This window comes from Orbicella faveolata, unplaced genomic scaffold (assembly GCF_042242905.1).
Source record: "Orbicella faveolata isolate gen_17 unplaced genomic scaffold, um_ofav_v1 contig_2, whole genome shotgun sequence".
NCBI classification, from domain to species: Eukaryota; Metazoa; Cnidaria; class Anthozoa; order Scleractinia; family Merulinidae; genus Orbicella; species Orbicella faveolata.
This window is the reverse complement of record NW_028301547.1, coordinates 19469240-19490590: the sequence shown is the minus strand read 5'-3', so window position 1 is coordinate 19490590 and position 21351 is coordinate 19469240. Positions and strand designations below refer to the sequence as shown.

At 36.2% G+C, this 21351-nt stretch overlaps 1 protein-coding gene and 1 long non-coding RNA gene across 2 annotated transcripts; both read left to right on the top strand.

The window, feature by feature from the left end:
* The first annotated feature begins 604 nt into the window (after positions 1-604).
* LOC149112318 (uncharacterized) lies at positions 605-2299 on the top strand. The gene has a single exon (XM_089290143.1). It carries the CDS (start codon positions 760-762, stop codon positions 1468-1470), a length of 711 nt encoding a protein of 236 aa, XP_089146269.1. The 5' UTR covers positions 605-759; the 3' UTR covers positions 1471-2299.
* Positions 2300-6792: 4493 nt separating this feature from the next.
* Positions 6793-14831, top strand: LOC149112317 (uncharacterized). Its single transcript, XR_016207552.1, has 3 exons — positions 6793-6874; positions 7236-7321; positions 14435-14831. It is a non-coding gene; the product is annotated as an uncharacterized LOC149112317 (long non-coding RNA).
* The last annotated feature ends 6520 nt before the right edge of the window (positions 14832-21351 follow it).

The following is a 21351-nucleotide window of genomic DNA, read 5'->3' as shown; positions in this document are numbered from 1 at the left end:
AATTATTATTTCAGAATCCTTTGTCTAGCATCTTAGGCACTTTTTGTTTTGCTTCAAGGCTGTACAGGACAAGAGCGGAGACCTTTAAGAGCTGTACTCATGATAACATAGGCCACAGTTTGCCCTTTGCTTAACATTTTGTCAAATTGCCACATTAGTGTCTTTTCGTATTCATAATAATTATGCTTGCCTGAAATGGCTACAATACAATTTCTGTCAGCGAAATTAATTAGCGTGTTTTGGGGGGCATTAGCATAGTTGTTAAAACTTTCCCTGACAAGAAAAGCAACGTGCTGCCATGGGAGATGAAGGTGCAACGATAATACTTTATTCATTATATTACTTTTACGTTTTCATTTTACGCCATATTTTATAAAATTCCAAAAAAGCATCGACTACCACGTTAAAATAGACATCCCTCAAGTCATTTGAGTAGACAGAGAAATTTTCAGGCAATTAAAATTCAACAGTCTTGGCCAAATTTTTTCCAATTTTTTTAAGTTGGCAATGGAAACACGTCGTTTTCATTTTTTTCCTGTTTGTTCTCTTGCATAATTAACAAGCGTCAAAATAAAACGAGATATGATGCTGGTGGTCTTTTGTCCATTGATTGTAAACTTCTGGCAGGTCGTAACTGCTCAGGTTGTATGGTATTTTAGTAGCGTGCCCTCTGTACTTAACGCTTCCATTTACACCGTTAACAACAATCAACGCTTCGTTTTATCGCGGTCAATTCTCAGCGATCAGCAAAACCACACGATGGTCGGACCACCAGTGATCGAAGGATCTTTGAAAAACACGATCCACTCGCTCGCCTTTGGCTTGATATGTGCCACGCTTGCGGTGAACTTCGGCAAATATTTCGTGCCTCATTTTTTCCCATACATGGTGGGAATTTTGATCGCCATTGAGGTGGTTTTGTCCTCGTTCGACAGGCCAAAGGAAAATTATGATAAGTACCAAGTCCCAGGCATAAAGGGTGCGCACTCTATTGAAGGAGCTGGCTCACCGCAGATCATGGTCTCCGCGCCCGGGGAAGACTCTGAAGCTTCGCCTAGGAAACAGCACAGGATCAAAGATAAGTTGAAGACCAAGAAAGATCAGAAGGGACGAAGGGAAAGTGGCGTGCCCGGCTCACCCAACGTGAGACGAGAGAGTGGCGTGCCTGGCTCACCCAAAAGACAAAGTCTTGCTCCACCATTGAGTCCGGGACAAGAAGCGATGGAAGCCATGGGCGACATGGAGCACGAGAAAGGAGGAAAAGACAAGACCGAGAAGGAGAAGAAAAAAGAGGAAGACAAAGCGAAAAAGAAAGAAAAAGGAGAAGAGAAGGAAAGACAGAAAGCTGAAAAGAAAGAGCTGAAAGAAAAGGCAAAGGAAGAGGATGCGGAAAAAAGCGAGAAAAGCGGTTGGAGAAAACGCAAGCCCACTAAACAGGACACTATATATTTATGCCAAAATCACCCGTGACCTGTTTATTGTACCTGTTATCCTTATAGCTGGATATGGACAGAAAATATGTAGTGAAAAGAATAGAGCCAATTTCAAGAAGCTAAGACGAAATGGCATGAAACTTCTTTTAGTTTCACCGTACTGAGTAACTGTTTTGTCTGAAATACGCACAGGCTTTGTAAAACACGAACCTTATAGTTTAGAATTATTAGCGACAATAACTCATCTTCACCTTTTGAATTCTAGCCATTTATAATGCATGACAACGCCTTGCTTAAGTCTCCGTGCAACAAATTAAAGAGAGATACCTAGTAGCTGTTACTCGCAGGTTCGCTTTTAGTAAGTGATTTATAACAACATAAAAAGGGTTTTGTTGCAATACAAATAATTGACCATTTTCTGGTAGGCAGAATATTGATTCACGATATTATGCTGTGTAAACACCTTCCATTTTAAAAATTAATGTGGGTACCTTCTAGTAGAAGGATAACAAACTTCATGGTCTAGCTCAGGTCTACTTTGTAACTATTAGCTATAATTTGACAACACGAATGCATGAATGTTAAAGCCCTGTCAAATGAGCGCAACATGTCAACGCAACATATTACAACACTGCTGTACACAACATGTTACCACATTTGGTTATTCTGGTGCAATATTTTGAAATATATTGGATGGTGCACGTGCAATAGGGTGGAAAACGTGTGCAACATGTTTTGTGCATGCAATAATTTAACAATGTCTTTCCCCACATAATGAATGCAAAGAACATTAGAGGTAACTGAAACTAATTCCTGGCAAAGTAAATAAACATCAAATCGTCAAGATATGTCGCATTTACCACAAACATGTTTCTTTCCTAGTATTACGCTGGGCATTCTTGCTGCGCATAATCACGTGCTTAAGTAGGGCGCGCACAATTAAAAAAATAGTTGCTTTTTCTTTACGGGTTAGCTCATCAGAGAGAAAAATGGGGTTGTTTTCTCGTAATCGAGTACGGCGAACGATCATTTTTTTTCAAGTCTAGCACCCACCATATTTCCATAAAATGAATAAGCAAGGGGACGTGTAAATATAATTGTCGCCTCGACCACGCACGCTAACGTTAACAAGAAGGTGGATCATTGTCTTTTGAAGATTTGCCTTTATCATAAATCGTAAACACTCTTTTTCCTTGGCCATCGTAGCTTTAGAAGAAACAAAACACAAACCGCGGTGATAAACATGGAACCAAAACACATGTTAAACAAAGTTAACTTCCTTGACGTTTCGTATGTACAACATACATCTTCAGAAGTGACCGTTAACTAGATTACAATCGAAATTTAAACGCGAAGAAAAAGAAAAAGACTGGTATCTAATAATATGTAACAAGACTAATAGTTAATAACAAACAGATGAGTCTGCCGCCTGCCGGAGAGAAAAAAAAAAAAAAATTACCATAATAGTAATAACAATACAAAATGTTAGTAAAGAAAAAGTTTTTCACTGCCAACGTTTTCATTCAAGGCTGGCTTTAAATCACGAATTAACAATGTTTCCTTAATTTTACAATGTATATCTGACCTACCAGTTGCTAAGATATCAAAATTGTCCCATTTAATATTATGACTCGTGGAAGTAACGTGATCCGCAATGGTTGAGGTGTGACCGCTTTTAGCAAGGGCCTTAAAATGTTCAGTTTTTCTATCGTGTAGTCGACGCTTTATTTTTCCTGTATAAAAATCATCACAGTCCCAGCAGCTTGCCTTGTAAACCACCTTAGACATCTGAGAACGGCTGAACCTGTCCTTGTACGGGAAAAAAGACTTAATTCGGCGGGTGTTTCGGAAAATTATTTTAACGTTAAAACAACCATAAAACTTATAGATACAAGATTTAAGTTGCTGGGTAATTACTTTACTTTGGAACCCTAAAAATGGTAAAACAATGAAGATTTCTCTCTTGGGAACTGTAGTGATAGGGTCTTTAGGTTTGTTTTGATGTCTATTCACTACATCGTACATGTTGTACGTGATGATACCACGGGGATAACCATTGCGTGACAATAGCTTCCTGAGATCATCCAAGGCAGACTGTAATGACGAAGACGATGAACAGATGCTTAAAATTTACGCAGTAAATACATTTCATGTAATATTTAACATTTGGCCTTCTCTACATATTAATTCGGTTCCCACAAATCGCACAGAAAACAGCTTGATTAACTGAACCTTCCCTAAAAGTTGGTTTTAAGGGCACTTAATTAAAAAAAAAATTTTCTCTTGAACGCGGAAATGGTACCTATTCCGTGCTCAATGCTTGAAATATCACAACCAAGAAGGAACCTCCTGAATATATCACGTGCCCCTTCCAGGCCCAAGTTCAAAATACAAATTCTCCTTACTAATGGCCATACATTTATTTTACTGTTAAACCTGAGAAATAAGAGGCGGATCAAGACAGTAATCCCAACACCTGGCAATGCAGTCTTTTCAATCTATGTTTTGCTCTCTCAATTCTCATCAACTGTTTGCTTGAAAATGTATTGATGCTATACGAGGAAATTAGATGTTGACTATACGTACACTTCAAGACAGTAAAAGAAAATACATCAACAATACTGGTTACTCCAAATGATCGTAAGGGGCTAGAAAAACAGGGCAGCCATAAGAGCAAAGAGAACAATAATATAGTTATAGGGACAGGTACACACAAAGCGTCGCCATCTTGCTTCCTGAACGTTGACCACCGGCAAATGTTTGATCGACATTTTTCTGGTTGTAGAACGTTTAAGTGATAAACCAATTAAGATTTTCTACATAATTTTTTAGGTTGAAAGTTCTTTGAAATACTTTTGAGCAAAAATGCATCGTTGACCAGTTATTCATGAAGCCCCGGGAATATTTTTATTTGAATTGCAAATATTAATCGCCAATGTTTTGCATATTCATTTTCTTGTGACACCTCAGCACGAGGAACGAGAGCGCAAGAGATTTCAAAATGGAGGTTTTCATGATCAAGTCGAATTTTGGCTAAGCTATCTTCAAAGAACCGCCCTTGAACTGGAAAATCATTTCCTTAACGTCCAAGGTCTTTCTGGCGATGGTTATCACTTGTCAGTTGTAACTGGAATAAGGTTTTGCGGGACGAAAATTCAAACACTTTAAGAACTGCGGAACATGTCTACGGGCTTCCTAAGATTAAGAATTCTAAACTTAAAGGTAAGTGTGACAGTTTTTCTTATACATTCCCTCGTTCGTAGAAACTACTCCTTTTTCGCACCGTACGTTTCGGTCTTCTAAATGGGACGCCTAATCTCCCGAATATAGGGAGGGCTGAAATACAAACAATACGTTTACTGATCTCTGTGTCGAATCTGTACTAGGCACGTTTTGATTTTTAATTGATAATATTATCATTAATATGCATTTAAACCTTTAATGTTGACGAGTATGGATAGATGGACGCTGGGCTTTTGGTTGGTAATTTTTTAGTCAATGATGTTTGCTATATTTTGCCCAGGCACATTGTGGAAGAAGAGACTAATTTACAGTAGGAGAAAGAACTCTATGTAAGAGTCAACGTTAAGTCTTGCCATTCTTCAGTACCTTTCAGTGATCATAAATATTGCTGGATAAAAATAGCAGTGCTGTTGGACCTTGATGGATATCAGAAATGCTTTTTTTTTTTTTACAGAGGGTTGGGTGAGAGGAAATGCTTAGGTTGAGATATCCGTTATGGAATCTCACCCAATGAAGTTGAAAACGTTTTAGGTATTTAAAACATGAGAAAGGGACATTTTTGTGAGGTAATTTGGAAAGGCTAAGGGTTAATGCTGAAGTAAACCTAACTCTTTCTCTTTAGGAAATAAACAGACGAGATAGGTGCAGTAAAACAACAAAATGGGACTATCTATAAAGAGGAAAGCTAAGCTGAGAAATGGAATCCATCCCTGGAAGGTAACTTTTCTGTACACTGGAGCGTTGTTTAGTCTTCTTAGTAGTCCTATTGTAGTAATAATGACGCACATGACAGGAAGGGGAGAGAAAAAAGAGAAGAAAAAAAGAAAACGGAAGGAACAGATGCCATTATAAATGACATTCCGGGACTAGAAAGAGTCCAGTCCAAGCCATCAATCAAAACTTTTAAAAGTTAACCAACAACGTGCAAGTTTTTCTATGAAATTTCAAATTTCTTGGTGTGACATTAAATTTTTGGCATTAAAATGAAATGAAATATATGGTATTCGGTCGGGAGAATTGATATTTTTAGGTTGAACATAAAAATGAAATAGTAAGAATAAAAAAATTCTTGAAATGGTCGCCCAAAATGCAGACCCTTTTCAATACTGATCTTAATTTATACATAGCATGCTTTTACGTTTGCGAATCACTTTAATTCGGAGCAAAATTTGACAAGTTAAAGAAACTTTTGTTATCATGTAATTCAAGTGGTATTTGTTCTTCTTACTTGTTCGGAAAAAGACAAAGTATTTATCGATGTGGAGAGAAAAGGCACTTGGTGAGTTGCTGTAAACAATTTGTTCTTTGTTCGATTAAATGTTAACTAGGTGAAAAAAATATCAATTACGAGACACTCTGTATACAGGGGAATTGAAAGGTGTCTTGAATTGGCCATTGGTTTTAGGAAAAGGGACATTCCGGGATCATAGTACAGGAGTTCAGTCCAAGATAGGAATCTCTAGGAGTAATCCTTCAATAGTGTAGTCAACGTTCCGTTCCAGGAGTTGAAATACATGATCTGTATTATAAATTTAAATGATCTTTAAATGCAATACTCGCATATTATTTACTGATCTTTATTTTCTCTTGGAAGAGACCATGATCTTGTCTTTGCTGTATTTTGCTAGGTAAGAAACAGAAAGATGCAGTGGACGTTTAATGAGAGATTTACAACAGGAGAATGAACTTTATGTAGGGCAAACGGTGAGTCTCCTCATTTAATATTCAGTGCTCTTCAGTGATCATTAACTAAAGCAATCGCTCTACCACCCAGTGAACCAATCAAAACTAAATTTTGCGAGAGAAAAGCGCGGCAAAAGGCACTAACTATTGGTTTGAGGTTTTTCATCCGATGTGATGGGAAAGTGGTGCGATTTTCTATACCCATCACTTAACAGAGTAATGCAAAACCAATTACATGGGAATCACGTTCCGCACTCAATTGAAAACTGCTCTACTAGCGGTTCTGGCGAACCTTGACACGTTTCACAGAGTGTTGTGAAGGATGGGGGCCGTAGGAAAAGAATACAATGATTTTTCGTTAAGCAATTTGTAAAGGTGACGAGACCAAACTTTAACATTATCGAAAACGTTTTGCTCTTAGAAGGAAAAAAAAGGAGAAGACAACTACAATAATGCGACAAACTGAGCTTGTTATGAGAGAGAAAAACACAGCCTAGGAGTGGAATCCATCCATGGTGAGTCGCTGTTCTTTGCTCCAGTAAAACTGTAGTACTGAGTGATTGATTGTCACTTAACAACTGAAAAACTGATGCCATTGAACTAGGATTTTGACAAATGACATTTCTTTGACTAGAGGAAGTCTAACCTTATATACATGTGGTAAGCATGCAAACAAAAAATGGTCGCCTAAAAATGCATTCTTGGTAGCCATGAAGTTATTAAAGAAATAGATCTACAATGATAGCCTTAACTTACAATATGAATAGCGCGACAACAGTCGTTGGTTTTACATTTGTGAAACACTTTGAGCCGGGCCAGAATCTGCCAAATTGAACAGACTTATGATGTAAATCACGACTTTGTTCTTCTCGTTAGGTTAAAAGCTACAACGAAAGTAACAAGCTAGGATTGTTGTGGAGAGATAAAAAGAGAAAGCATCTGGAGAATGAGCTTCACCCATGGTGAGTCACTGTTTTGTGTTGAAGCAATTGTCAACTACTTGACAGCACTATCGTTTATGGCACACACTGCAGGAGAGGGAACTGAAAAGATATCCTGAATTGGCCATAGGTTTCTAATATTCAATCATGTGAAGACATGGTTACATACAACAACGATTAGGACAAGGGATTTCCAGGGTTGACACTTGAAGTCCAGTCCAAGGTGGGGGTGGGGCTAATCCTTTGATAGTGAAGTCAGCGTTCAATATTTCTTTACTATATCGAAGCATTAACACTGAAGTAAATGGGCACAAAGAATAAAGATAAATTATCAGCTAGACGATATCGTTCTGATGTGCATTGTTTTGAGGAGCTCAATTAACTGTTACAAAAATCTCTGCATCAATGTCAAATCTTTCGGATACGGGCAAAAGCTTCAGTTGTCCACTTTTGCTATAATTTTGGCTGGATCACTTTTTATATATTCGTTTTTATTTTGATGTTTTATTTTTGGGTTCGAGAAACACTCTGGCGTAGTTTCGTCTGTCTACTTAACTAGCTCTTTATTTCATGATCTGACTGTTTTCTGACGAACGAGAAAAACTGTAATGATGCAAACAGCCATTGGGCTGTTCACAACTTCAATGGCTTGAAACAGGACGAAGGGAATTTATTGAATTACAGCATAACTTGTACTTTTGTTTCAGTTAATCACAAGAACGGTTGCGCCTTTTATAGAGTGTGTTCACGTGACGTCATGAGACTCTCAAATCCAAAACTAAGGAGCCACTAAAGATTTTATCCTCATCAGGCCTAAAAGGTACTAAATTTATATCTGTTTTCAACTTTCCAGCTCAATAGCGTCCTTCGTTTGGAAACTAGCGCATTTTGAATTTTGGAGTTATGGCGGTGCGTGACACAAAGCTAAGATCGCGTTTGTCGAAAAATACACACTTACCTCCTGATTTTTAGCCATTTTAGGAGTTAAAGTATTAGGAAAAGTGCTCGTGTAAATGTTTTTTGGTTCGGTTCAGATAGTCAGTCGACTAGATAGCCAAAGTGAGCTCCAGATGTTTACACTATTTTCCGGCCTCCATATTGGACGACTAGGCTCTATAATTTTGCGCGGAACAGTTCGACGAACATCTCAACTTTAAGACAACGCTCACCCCTTAAAATTGGAGAACCGTCTTCTTTATTTATCTCCTATAATATCACTATTTCTTGACTTAATCCACTGAATGTTTTTTTTTTTTTTTTTTTTTTTTTTGCGTGACAATGAACACTCTCTATAAGAGGAAAGAAGCAAATTGTAAATTAAAATCAGCGGGTACTCCAGTTAATAGTGAATGCAATCGGATTTTAAGTTAACTTGAAAAGAGTCAAGACAAATATTTATGGCAGCTGTTTTTCTTCAACATAGAACATTTGTTGTTGCTAATGATAACTGACTCCTTGAACATTGCTCAGTCTAAAGTTTTTGTCCAGTCTCATGAGGCGGCATAATGGAAATAACAGTTTTACAGCATCCAGGTGCTCTCTCACACTTCTCATCCTTAAAAAGGTACTGAAATAAAAGTATACACAGGAATGGTTAATGCAAGTGGGAATAAAACCAAACCATTTCTAGAACTGAACCAACTGCTTTTATCAAGCCAAAAGTTCCGAGTGGCTAAATTTTATTCATAGGTAGGCATGCTTTAACTAATTCAGATCCAAATACAGTTTTGCATGACTTATTGATGTGAGAGCTACAGCTAAATCTGAGACAAGTTTTAATTTAAAACACTTTAAAAAGTTCCTGGATATAATAGAAGAAGATCTTTAGCAGCACATGTTTAGTTTTTTTTAATTTTCTTACTACTTACTTGAGATATGATTTAGTGGGACAAATTCAAAAGCTTCATTTAAAAAAAATCTGTGATCTTCAAAGGCCTAATTGACAACAATCACTTAGTGTATATAAAGAACAGATGCTCAACTGCTCTATAGATTAGAATTATTAAAAGCAAATTCTCTGTCAGGGGCACCCAACGGATCGTTTCGATGCCATATCTGTAATCACGTCAGTCAAACCTGTAAGGCTGGAGTTTTCTCCAGCAAAATGCTACATCGATACGGGTTTTTAATAAACATAGAATGGGCCATGAATGTTGTTAAATGACAGCAGCTCGTAAATTCGGTTTCAGGAAAAAAAAAGATAAAAGATAAGTAACCCAAAAAAGTTTTAAAATTTGAATATTCAGTTAAGCAGATCAAACTGTGTCCATTTACACAGATATCCTCCAAAAGAATATTAATCGATACGGGAAAACAGGAAAAAACATAACACCAAAGAAAACACTGGTAAGACTATGTTTTTAGCATTCTAGGTGGCCGTACGAGGAATGCTATAGAAATGTCTCCTTTTGACAGTTTTATAACTTGGTGAGATATCTCGGCATCCCTCCTTCGGTAGAACCGAAACATAGCAGGTATAATGGTTGGAGCTAACAGCTTGGAAATAAATTCTGCTATAGCCTACAGTGACTTTAATTTAACAGCGTGTTTGAACTGACATAATTGGAGATTAGACATCTGTGAGAAAATAAGAGTTTTCACAACGGACTGTTAATTGGAATACGGTGTGACGCTATCAGTGTAGCGGTTGCTTGCAAGGAAACGAAGGAAGAATTTTTCAGTTTCAATGATCACAATGGATGCAAAATTGAACAGAACAGTGAATGGAACTCAGCCATCAAACTGCTCCATTCGCACTGATCCGTTCGACTCCAAGGCCGCGAAAATCGGAATAACCTTTGCTTTCAGCCTGATTCTTGTCGTTTCGCTGGTCGGGAATCTATTGATCGCAATAGTTGTCTACAAGACGAAAACATTGCGAGGAACAATCAATTATTTCATCGTGAACATGGCTATGTCCGATCTGCTGTTTCCACTCTATATCCAGCCGTCATTCCTAATAGAGCTAAACGGTGATAATATCGATGTTTTCAGTGTCCAACATAACTGGGCATTTTGTACAGTGAGGCTGTTCTTCCTTTATGTCACCTGTCTTATTTCTGTGGTAAGCTTGGTGTTTTTGGCAGTCGATCGTTTTGGAGCTGTGGTATTTCCCCTTCGTCCCGCACTCATCAGTTCAAAGCTGTGTCCCTACGTTATCTTCTCCACTTGGTTAGTTCTTATTGCCGTGTCAACCCCAGCCTTCTTTGCCAACACTTATGTGTACACAGGAAAACTGAAGTGTGAATGGCGGACGAAAGAGTCCTTTGTCAAATATTACTCTTATGCCATGCCTATAGTTATCGGTGCTATTTCTTTCTTATTGATTATCATCCTTTACTCTATCATACTTTTTAACTATTTGACAATAAGTAGCTTAATGTGGCTCAAAGCAGTTTTCAGCCCTTTCCAAGACTTAGGGTGCGTTTCTTTAAGAAAATCCAAGATTGGATTCTTAAATCCGAAAATGGATTTTGCGTTTCTTTACTGAACACATCAATCCAAGATCATTCGGATCATGATGTATCTAAGGAACCGAAGAATCCTTGCCCAGAGTGGATTCTTTGACGCACCATGATCCGAGAGATCTTGGATTAATCTGTTTAGAAAAGAAGCGCAAAATCCGTTTTCGGATTTAAGAATCCAATCTTGGATTTTCTTAAAGAAACGCATCCTTAGATTTTGATGAATTATTATAACCACTCTTTATCAATCGATGCTACAATCATGGTATCAAAAAACGTGTAATTTTTCTTGTTTTATTTTTTCCATTTACAAACATATTCACAACATATCAATGTCTATTGGACAAGGAAGCCCCAGGAAGACAATTAGGCTTCTTACAGTGTGACCTGCTAAAAACACCCTTAATTGTAGCTTTAAGGGTTTATAATTCTAAAACGGCGCGGTGAAAAATTAACTTTTTTATATTATCAACTTTTGATTGGAAGGTTTAGTAAATAGGGTTCAGAGTTAGGTTTGAAAATTCAAGGTGGCTCTGAACCCCATGTACGGAATTTGTTTTCTACTTAGAGCCAAAAGTTCCATCTTATCCTGCTTATCAGAATTCGATAATACAAAGAGGGATAAAAACTGTATTTAACTATATTTTTCATCTTTATTTCACAACAATTTGTCAAAATTTGCGAATATTGTTTGCACGTAACTTTGGAAAGAAATGTCACGGAGTGGAAAAACGCAAAATGTTGCAGTTTGCCTCTTTGTGGAAAATTTAAGGATTTTGGCGTGTTTTCGGGAGATTTGACATTCTATTAATGAGAATAAGAGACGCAGGGCATAGGTAGGAGGCTGGTGGGGGGGGGGGGGAGGGGGAGTTAAATCACAAGTAAGGTTTTACTAGATCTCTTTTGTAGCCGTGTACTCATTGTAAACATGCTTTAGAACACTTGTTGACTGAACAATACTGGAAAGCTGCATTTTTTTCTCATTTGTAAAAAAGAAAAGAAAATAAGACGTACAATGTGTGGTGTTTAATTGGCAATTTCTGTTGCACATCGACAAGTCTGTCAACACCAGGGCAAAACCTGTAGCTAAGATTTTTCTCAACACAATTTTGTCAAAATTTGCGAAATATCATTTACAGAGTATTTACTTCGTCGCTGCCTTGTAACATTTGGAAGAAATCTTGCGAAAGGGAAAAGGGCAAAAGGAAAAAATTAAAAGAAAAAGATTCCGAAGTTTTATCCGACTGTACAAAAGTAAAGTGTTTTTGCCCGTTTCCAGGAGATTTGACATTCCATTTGAAAGAATAAGAGACGGTTACCCTGTGAAAGGTAACTTGTAAAAGTCTGCACCGAGGAGAAATTAAACATTCCCAGGAAATTTACCGGGACCACACCGACAAACATCAGTGACAAGCAATTAGCTTCGAATTACATTTTGTCTTCAGTCCCTGATTTCTGCGTGTGTGCCAATCGTATGTTACTTATAGCTGTAATAACATTGTTTCACGGGTTTCGTAAAATCACTCGACAAATAACTTCGAGCAAGAGATTATCAAGGTAAGAGAGTGAATCTCCCCTATAGGTCCTCTGACTAAGGTAATCCCTTTTAAGTTATTTTTAGACATGGTACCCAGTTCTTCCGAGGATGCTACTCGCGCGATGCGTGGACAGTCAAAGCGACTCTCTCGAAACTACCTGTGAGGAATTAAATTGCTGGAACGTCATTTTATATGTTGTGATCTCGTTTCATAGCGGAGATCGATGTTTCCTGCTCTCTCAGCCGTCTTTTTGTTCGGTTGGGCCTTCGTTTGTTTTGTGCTCGTTTGGCTGTTCATTGTTTGGCTGTTTATTCGGTTTTAGGGAGTTTAATTAAGCAAACTTTAAGGGCAACGCCAACGAGTACAATGTCTGTGTAAGCGTACGTTATAATTCTTTGTTCATTTCTTTGCCGTTGTTTACAAAACAACAACGTGAAATAGCCACACAAAATTGTGCATATTCGAGAGAATGTGAACTATACGACGGCCAATGTTTAAAATTTCTTTTTCGAATTTTGACGCTGTCTTACATATTCTGTTTGGGATATTTCTGACAGTATCGACAAACTGAATGAATCTAAATTCTCGCGAGATTCGTAGGTTGAATATTAAGTCGTTTTTTAATCGATGTTGCCTTTGACGTTGTTGCCGTTGCTGCTTAAACTGCCTTCTGCTGCTTGGGCGGCGAGCGTCTGCCTGCACTTTCGACCATCTGTTTGTTCGGTTGCCTAGCTTGTGTTTGGGCGTTTGTTTGCTTTGCACTCGTTTGTCTCCTCATTTCTCTGCCGTTCATTCAGTTGTTACTGTTTGTGCAGGGCACATCCATCTCTTATTTAAACTCCTATTAAAGTTTCGAAATGTATTAAAACATACTGAGAGCCGAAACTCCATTGCTTGTAACCAAAATATCAAAGAAGACATCCCCACAGCGTTGCACGTTTTCCTTTACTTTGAAAAGAAACTTAACGAAACGAAACGAAAAATAAACAGATCCTCCACGAAAAAATCCAGGCAATGAGCGGGTAAAATCCGCGGAAGAGCTGGGTACAATGTCTAAAAATAACTCAAGAGGGATTACCTTAGTTAGAGGACCTATATGGGGGATTCACTCTCTTACCTTGACAATCTCTTGCTTCGAGTGCATATCATTTTCTGGATTGGATTTTTCAATCTAATTTTGAGATCTGAAGAGACCGACGATTTACGGTTGTAAGACTGCAAATTGCCTTTGATCCTACTTGTTACTTCTAAAGCGATTCAGTTATTCTGAGAGTCGTCTGCAAGTCCAAAAGCTAACATAAAGATCCAACGGCTGGCATTACGAGATTGAGCCAGGAATATCACGTACAGTGTGAGTGTGAAATTGACGTGTTTATATTCCTTGTTTTTGTACGAAGTAATTTGCATAGTGGAAGAAATTTTTGTTTGAACATTCCTTGCGGATATTTTTTACAAGGTATTTTGCGACAAATCACGGATAAAAATCGCACAAAACCACAAACTTCGTTGCATACAAGAATATTAATCGTTCCTTCGGAATCTAACGGTTTGGAATTTTTTTGCACACAAACAAAAACTTTATTCAAATACACATTATCTGCTTCATGGTTTACAAGTATTGTATGTGAGCGGTTCCACAGAGGCAACTTCACACCGTTGTTTTCTTTGAATATGTAAATATTTTTTCAAGTTTTCGTTTTGTTATAAACATCAGCTAAATCCTAAGAGATTTATTGAGCGAATTCACTTGCAACTCCCGTAAAACAAAATTTTACAGCGGGTAAACTAAACGCCAAATAAATAGATAGTAAATATTGTCTTTCACGTTTGTGTTTTGTTACAAACATCAACGAGATGTAAATCCTAAGAGATGTATTGAGGGTTCCACATGCAAATCCCGTGAAACAAAATTTTACGGTGAGTAAACAAAACGCCACAAACGTTTGAACATCGATGGCTTCTGGAGCGCAACGTGTATGTCTTGCTGTTGATCTGCAATTAAATAACCTTCGCCATTTTACAGATACCGCCGTTTAAAATATAATTACTAAGTTTAAGGCTGTTTAAACACCTTAAGATATTTTTTGATTGTTGGCTGTAATATTAATATGTTTTTCTACTTCTTTTTGCAGGGCGTCCTATGAGAGCGATTCGCCGTTACAAGTCAACACAAACAAGCAAGAAAGCAAGCAGATGGCAGCAAAAGACAATTTGAAGATTCACTGACCTTTTACTTCAATAAACAGACATCGTGAGCTTAAAAGTAAGGTACAAGAGACAATTTATCGGGCGACACGATTTTTCGGGCTTGTTAACTATTACTGACGCAATCTGAAAATCGCCAAGAAAGAGGTCGATAAAGAAGTTGTTTAACAATTACAGTTTAATTTCATTTTCTGGTTTAGTCACAAGTGCTATAATTTTTTTCTCGGAGTTTTTCACATGGTAACCCCTTTTCAAAAATTTCCAATTTTCCCGCCAAAAAACTTAGAAAAATACGAGGCGCTTAAATACGCATGCGCCAATTTTTTTTAAAAAAATAAAAATTTTCTAATGTTTATGATAACCTCTTTATTTTTTTCATTTTCCCGCCAAAAAACTTAGAAAAAATACGGGCGCCCAAAATACGCATGCGCCGTGTTTTTTTTTTAAATTTTTGGATGCGTGCAACAAATACTTAATTTACCAAAGTAAAGTAAAGCAAACTTTCAAACAAGGGCGTGATTGATTTCATTTGTTGTCTTTATTAGTTCTTTTCATATTTCATAATAACACTCAATAAAGTAAACAATGAAAACCACAAGTTGTTGTTATTATTGAATTGCATTTTTATTGTGATCTTTACAAAAGTTAATTGATTAATTAAAATCATTTAACTTAATTAAAAGGTGTTGCGAAAAAATGCTCCCTCTATATACTAAGACTTTTGGCGGGAAAATTTGAGCGAATTTGCACAGAGTTTCCCCTGAACACTTTTTCGAGAAAAATTTTAAAGCGGTCACCCTTTATATTTTTTTTTGTAGAAAAAATTGTAAAGGGCTACCATTTCAAAATTCCCGCCAAGAGAAACTATTACATAACCTCGCATAAAACGCTATTTTGATTTTTTTTCTCGATAGTTTAGTCCGTGTTTTAGACATTTGTTCCAAATCAGTTGTCAATCTTGTTAAATGATTTTGTCATTGGTTTTATGCGAGATGATGCAAAAGTTTTTTTTTTAACGAAACGAAATGACAAGCTACAAAACCAGACTTTCCATCAAAACAGTTGGCCAAATTGAATTTGTCGTCCAAAATGCTCAAGTGTTTAGAGCGCATGAAATGGTAGTGAAACGTGTTTTAGTAATTTCGATTCCGAGAATTTTATTTCATATCCAATCGATTTGATTTTTAACTGTTCATAGCTTGTCATTTCATCTCTTACAGACAGACCTAAAACTCAATATCTGGTCCCACAAAATTGTTTAATCTCAAAAAATATCTTAAACATTGTCTAGATTCGAATAAATTTCTTGGCAAGCGAGAAGAGGATTTACAAAGCACATATGAAAATGTAAAGAACACAGTGAATGTACGAAATGTAAAGAAATTTAATCTGTCTTAGCATTATCGTTAAAATTTTCGTCTCTACTGCAACACTGTTATTTATAAAGTATTAATTTTTCTTCTTCCCTTTTGAAGTTGCTGTTTTTAATCGTAAAGAGTTTTTGAAATGTCCAGAATCGAATTAAAACAAATAGCATTTGGTAAGTAGTGTTACAAAGCGGAATTTGAAGAAAATTTTGTACGAACAGGCAGCAAAATTTCATAAGTTAAAACTTCGTCAAATATAAGCTGGCCTATGGCTGAACCTATTTCGGAAAATTTATCAAACAATTAGCCAGCAATAAAATATCTAACCTCGTTTTTTTTCTTTCTGAAGTTTAATTTTTGCATCACCGCAAGACAATTGGATTGAGATTTTTTCAAAGTGCTTACTTTGGATCTTGGAAAGTAACGTCCATATGATAAAGTTTTATGCCTATACAAGCACTAGTTTTATTATTTTGATAGTTCTTCGTAAATTCTTGACTCAAGTTCGAAATGTTCAATCTCATTCATGATTCTCATACTTTTCTTTTTCGATAGTTCTGGGAATTTGGTGTACATTGAGATAATCGTTCTTAGTCAAACAGTAAATTTCTGAAATTGTCAGCCAGAAATAAAATATCTCGGAACTTTTTGCCTTGGGGATAGCTTTTACATCATAACAAGACAATTGGTCTCAAAATGCTTATTTTGGAAAGAATAAATTGCCATCAAATTAGTGTAAATATGGTACAGTTTTATTCCTACACAAACACTTGATCATTTTTGAGTGCTTCGTAAATATCCTCAATGCTTTAAAACCCGAGATTTAAATGTTAAATCTCACCACTGATAATTACACATTTCTTCTAATTTTAGTTTTAAGAATTTGGCGCACATCGAGACAATCAAAATGCTTATCTTGAGCCAAATATATGACAAAATTTGAAATGGAGCACAATAAATATGAAACATTGATGGTTTTACGTTAGTGTGACACGACTGAAGTTTGATTCCAATAATCTGTAGCGTTCGAATTTTTGGGTGGTTTTCTGCAATTAAATCCGAAACACTTAGTTCGAGATAATAATTATTCTTACTGTTAATGATTTTTCTTCATGTTAGTTCGGATAATTTGTTTGTACATCAAGACAATATTCTTAGATTGATAATTTATTTTTATAGCCTTTCTGCTAAAAAACGTTTTGATTTTCTAAGTATAATTTGAACTTTGACGTGCGTTCTTTCGCAACATCCCTATGGACCAGATATTGATTTTAAAGTGCTCAACTATCAATACTTATATAGCAGAACTATGAAGGGTTCTCCATTCAGGAAGTAAGGTTTCACGAATGGAATTGAATACGCCTAAAGTACTACAGGGAAGGAGGAAATCCCCAACGAAGATGGGTCCTCAGTCACTGTTACACGTTAAAGAAAAAAAAACAAAAGAAATAAAGCGGCTTGTGTTTTATGGAGAGCCCTTCAAATGATTCGTCCTGTCTAAAGATTCGTTTATCATTATTATTATTGTTATTATTATGTCACGACCACAACGTAGTTGAATTACTGATGGCTGCAGAAGCACGAAGCTATGAAGGTGGCACTTTTGATTTCAATTAATTGCTAAACGTTAATCGAGCCAAAATAATTTATAGATGAAAATTCCGAGTAGGAAAACTGTCTTAAGTTCTGAAGTGGCTGTGGTAAAACATTGTGCAGGTTTAAATCATTAGAAATCCAAGTACAGTTTTGCAACGAAAAAGCCGGTTTCACAAGCGAAAAATGAAATCAGGCTTTGTGTTATGTCGCTTATATTTGAATTTTGAAATTTTTGGATTTTAATATAAGCGTGAATTTTCCGGGAAATTATTTCAGCGTCACTAGCCACCAATGTAATCCCTAATGATGGTTGTTTTGTAATAAGTTATTTTTTCACAAAAACAAAAAAATTATATTTGAAAATGATTATTATAAAAAAACTTGAAAAAAAAGGTAAAAAACAAACAATAACTAAGGACTGAAAATCTAATAATTGCGGGTGTGTAATCCATCAAAACAAATAGATTTGAAATGCTTATTTTGGACACAAGAACTAAAGTGAATTTTGATTGAAGAAACGATGGACAAAGTCAATATTTTGAGCCCTAAACACAACAATTGGATTGCTGCAAGTTTAATGGTGCTTCGTAAATCCTGAATCCTGAAGAAATGAATTCAAAATGTTTGTTTTGGTGACAAAGATATGACATAATTTGACATGGAGAGCAATAAATATGAAACATTGTCAATTAATTGTATGCTATAGATAAAATGCGTAACCTGATTTCCTCGGCGAGTTTCAGTGTTCTCATGACAACAAGACAATTAGATTTGAAATGCATATTTTTGAGATATGAATATGAAAAGGAAAGTAAAATATACAACAACGATGAATGAACTGAAAAAAATGAATTGAATGTTCTGTTCTTTTCCATTTTCTTCTATAAATGTGGTTTGTATTTCAACTTCGTTAAATTGGAAGTTTGTAATCCATTTTAACCAACTGTACGCTTTGGTGAAAACATAGGCTGATCATAACTGTTCGCTCCGTTTTTTGTAATGAGAGGACAAATGGATTCTAAATACTTATTTTAGAGTCAGAGTACTTAGCATTAACCAAAGCATAAAATCTCCAAACATTTTAGCACTGTAATATGAAATGTGGATGATTCCTTTTAACTTGTGAACTTTGAGAAAGTTTGTTTGTAATCGATAGAACATTTAATATCAGAAAATTATGATTACTGACTACTTTGGGACGAATGACTATTTTGCAAATAATAATAATAATAATGATGAAAACATCGGTTATCGTGCGACAGCCACTTCAAATGAATTCTTAGATCAAAAGCTCCCCAGCACTTAAGCAGAAAATTAAAATCCCGTTAGCAAAGTCTCAGTGCCACCTTAAAAAGCTTCGTGTTATTTAACCACTCACAAACAGTACTTATGAGCAAGTAAAGGAGTTTTCCAGTGGCGTACGATGACAATACCCATTTAATTTGATACTGTAATTTTAAACGCATCCTAAATGATTTAAATAAAAGCAAGTTCATCCAATCAAAGGAAAGACTTAAGTTTTTCGTCCAACCCAGCAACCAACACCTTCCCCCGCCTTGTTTACCCTCTAACCATAGACCCTCTTGTTTTTTTATCTAATTTTTAAAGAGTGTACGCGCATGCCTTGCTTTTGTGATCATTTGACTGTTAAGAATTGAAATTTTTCTTTTGGGAAAGCCACTTAGAAAACGAAGTGAAAACTCCACTTGCAATAAAGAAATAGGTGGCAATTATATTCAAGTACTCAACCTAGCTTGAGTCTAAAACGCCAGTAACTTTTCCCTCGACGAACGAGCTAGTGAAAATGACGTACATGGTTTTCAAAACAAAAGCGAGCAATGTCTTATTCTAACTTTAAAAAAGCGAAAATGTTTGAAACTAATAATTGAAATAATTCGAGTCTCGAATATATTGCCACCATTTCAATCGGAAATTCAATATGAAATTCTTATCTTGTCTTCCTTCACACTGAATGATCCACCAAGTTTTCACGACGAGATTCGGTCTTCATTTCTTCCTTTTGGCTATTTATTCTCCCTAAAATGGAAAAGACAAATAATAACGTTAGGTCATACCAACAGAGCGTAAAACCAAGACTTCTGTAATATCCACACATTACAAAAATACAAAACTGCGGCAATCATTTTGGACATAAAATATTGCTCTCTGCTAAAGTTATGCTTGTTGTTCGACGACAGCAATTTGAAAACAATCTTTTTCTACAATTGACTCTGGTAACGTCGTTTTCCTCTTAAAGAAGAGTCTGCGGTAAATTTAACGCGTATGTAAGGAACACTGTTGCTGCAAAGGCAGAAGGTAACGGTTACGTTTGAAACTTTGCTCTCACAAATTACATTGCAACGCGAAAGAAGTGAGAAAATTTCATCCTAAATTATTGAAGCGCCGCCAACAACAACTAGCTTCTGCAACAAACGAAAGACGGAACCAAGGCACGCGTATGCTCAGGCAAAAGATGTGAATTATTTCCGTTTGGCACAGGAGCAACTAAAAGTTTTAAAGCATATATATTTACTCACCATTAATTTGAAGGTTTCAATATCTTTGTTTCGTCTTCTTTAAGGGTCAGAACTTGTGAAACAGCGCCGGACAGGAGGAGATGAATCCAACGGTCTTTACACATCCGCGAACTGTTTGGTTTGACGCACATGCTGCAAGATGTGATGTGATGAATATGGATTACAAGCAGGAGCAAATCCCTGACTAATGCGTCGCATATTTTTTGCGGAGAACACATTTTTTCATCCCTTGGGGCATTTTGCATAAAAAGCCCTTTATAAAGACAGTTTTCTCGTTTGCATGTAATAAATGCAGAAGATAGAAGCGCGGAAATTTCTGACCCACGCTGAAAAAGGGCGCTGAAAATCAGTGCACTGTACCATTGGAAAAATTTGCGGCTTTAACGCGTGCAAAAAAGCATGCAAAATGGTAGTCTTACTTTTTATCAAATCTGTCGGAAGATTTTTAAACAATTTCTTTTAATATTATTGCGGACTTATTTTTTTATATTTGCTCCAGACAAATAAGTTGTTTTATACTCTTTCCGAAAACATCATGAACAGTTTTGTAGCCACTGTTTATTTTTTGTTTTTTTGGCTTAAGAAAATTATTAATTAAAAGTCAAGTTTAATCACTCGTCCCGCGTCTTCTGTCACATTGCAAATGATTTCGTACCCAGTTTCTCAATGATGTGTCCCCTCGAGTTATTGCAAGTTTGGGATGTTTGAGATCCTAGCATTTTTTACACCTTTTTAAAAGAATTTTACCTCTATTTTTAAAAATTTCGGCGCCCAAATGTATTTTTTTTTTGTTAAAAAATATTTCATTTCATTTCACAGGCAATTAAACATCGTAAATATAGGTACACCCTAGGTCAGACCTCGTCCCGGAAATTTTAATTCTTACTTAAGGCGCTACATGTTCGTTTTCACTTGTTCTTCACTTTTATGGAAATATAATACAAATCAAAAAGGTCCTAGTACATTGGAAAAGTTGAAAAGTTGAATGAAACATGAAATTCCGTAAAATTTGGCAGACGGGTAATAAACATTTACTTTAGTTGGAGCTCATTTTTCAGGGAAATCTATCTGACCAGTTTTTCCGCAGTGCTAAACGACATAAATAGACCAATTTTGATATATTAAAATTCAGCCTAACACAATAGACCTCAGCACGAGGCTCTGGGGAATAAACCCCACAAACTCTGTAGTTATTCCTCAGAGCCTCGCACTGAGGTCTATTGTTTTAGGCTGAATTTTAATATATCGAAATAAAAAAACTGCCTTTGCAAACCTACTTTTTTCGTGTTTAAAATTCGTATCCCTCCGGGCTTAATGTACTGTAAAAAAATTGGAAGATTTCAT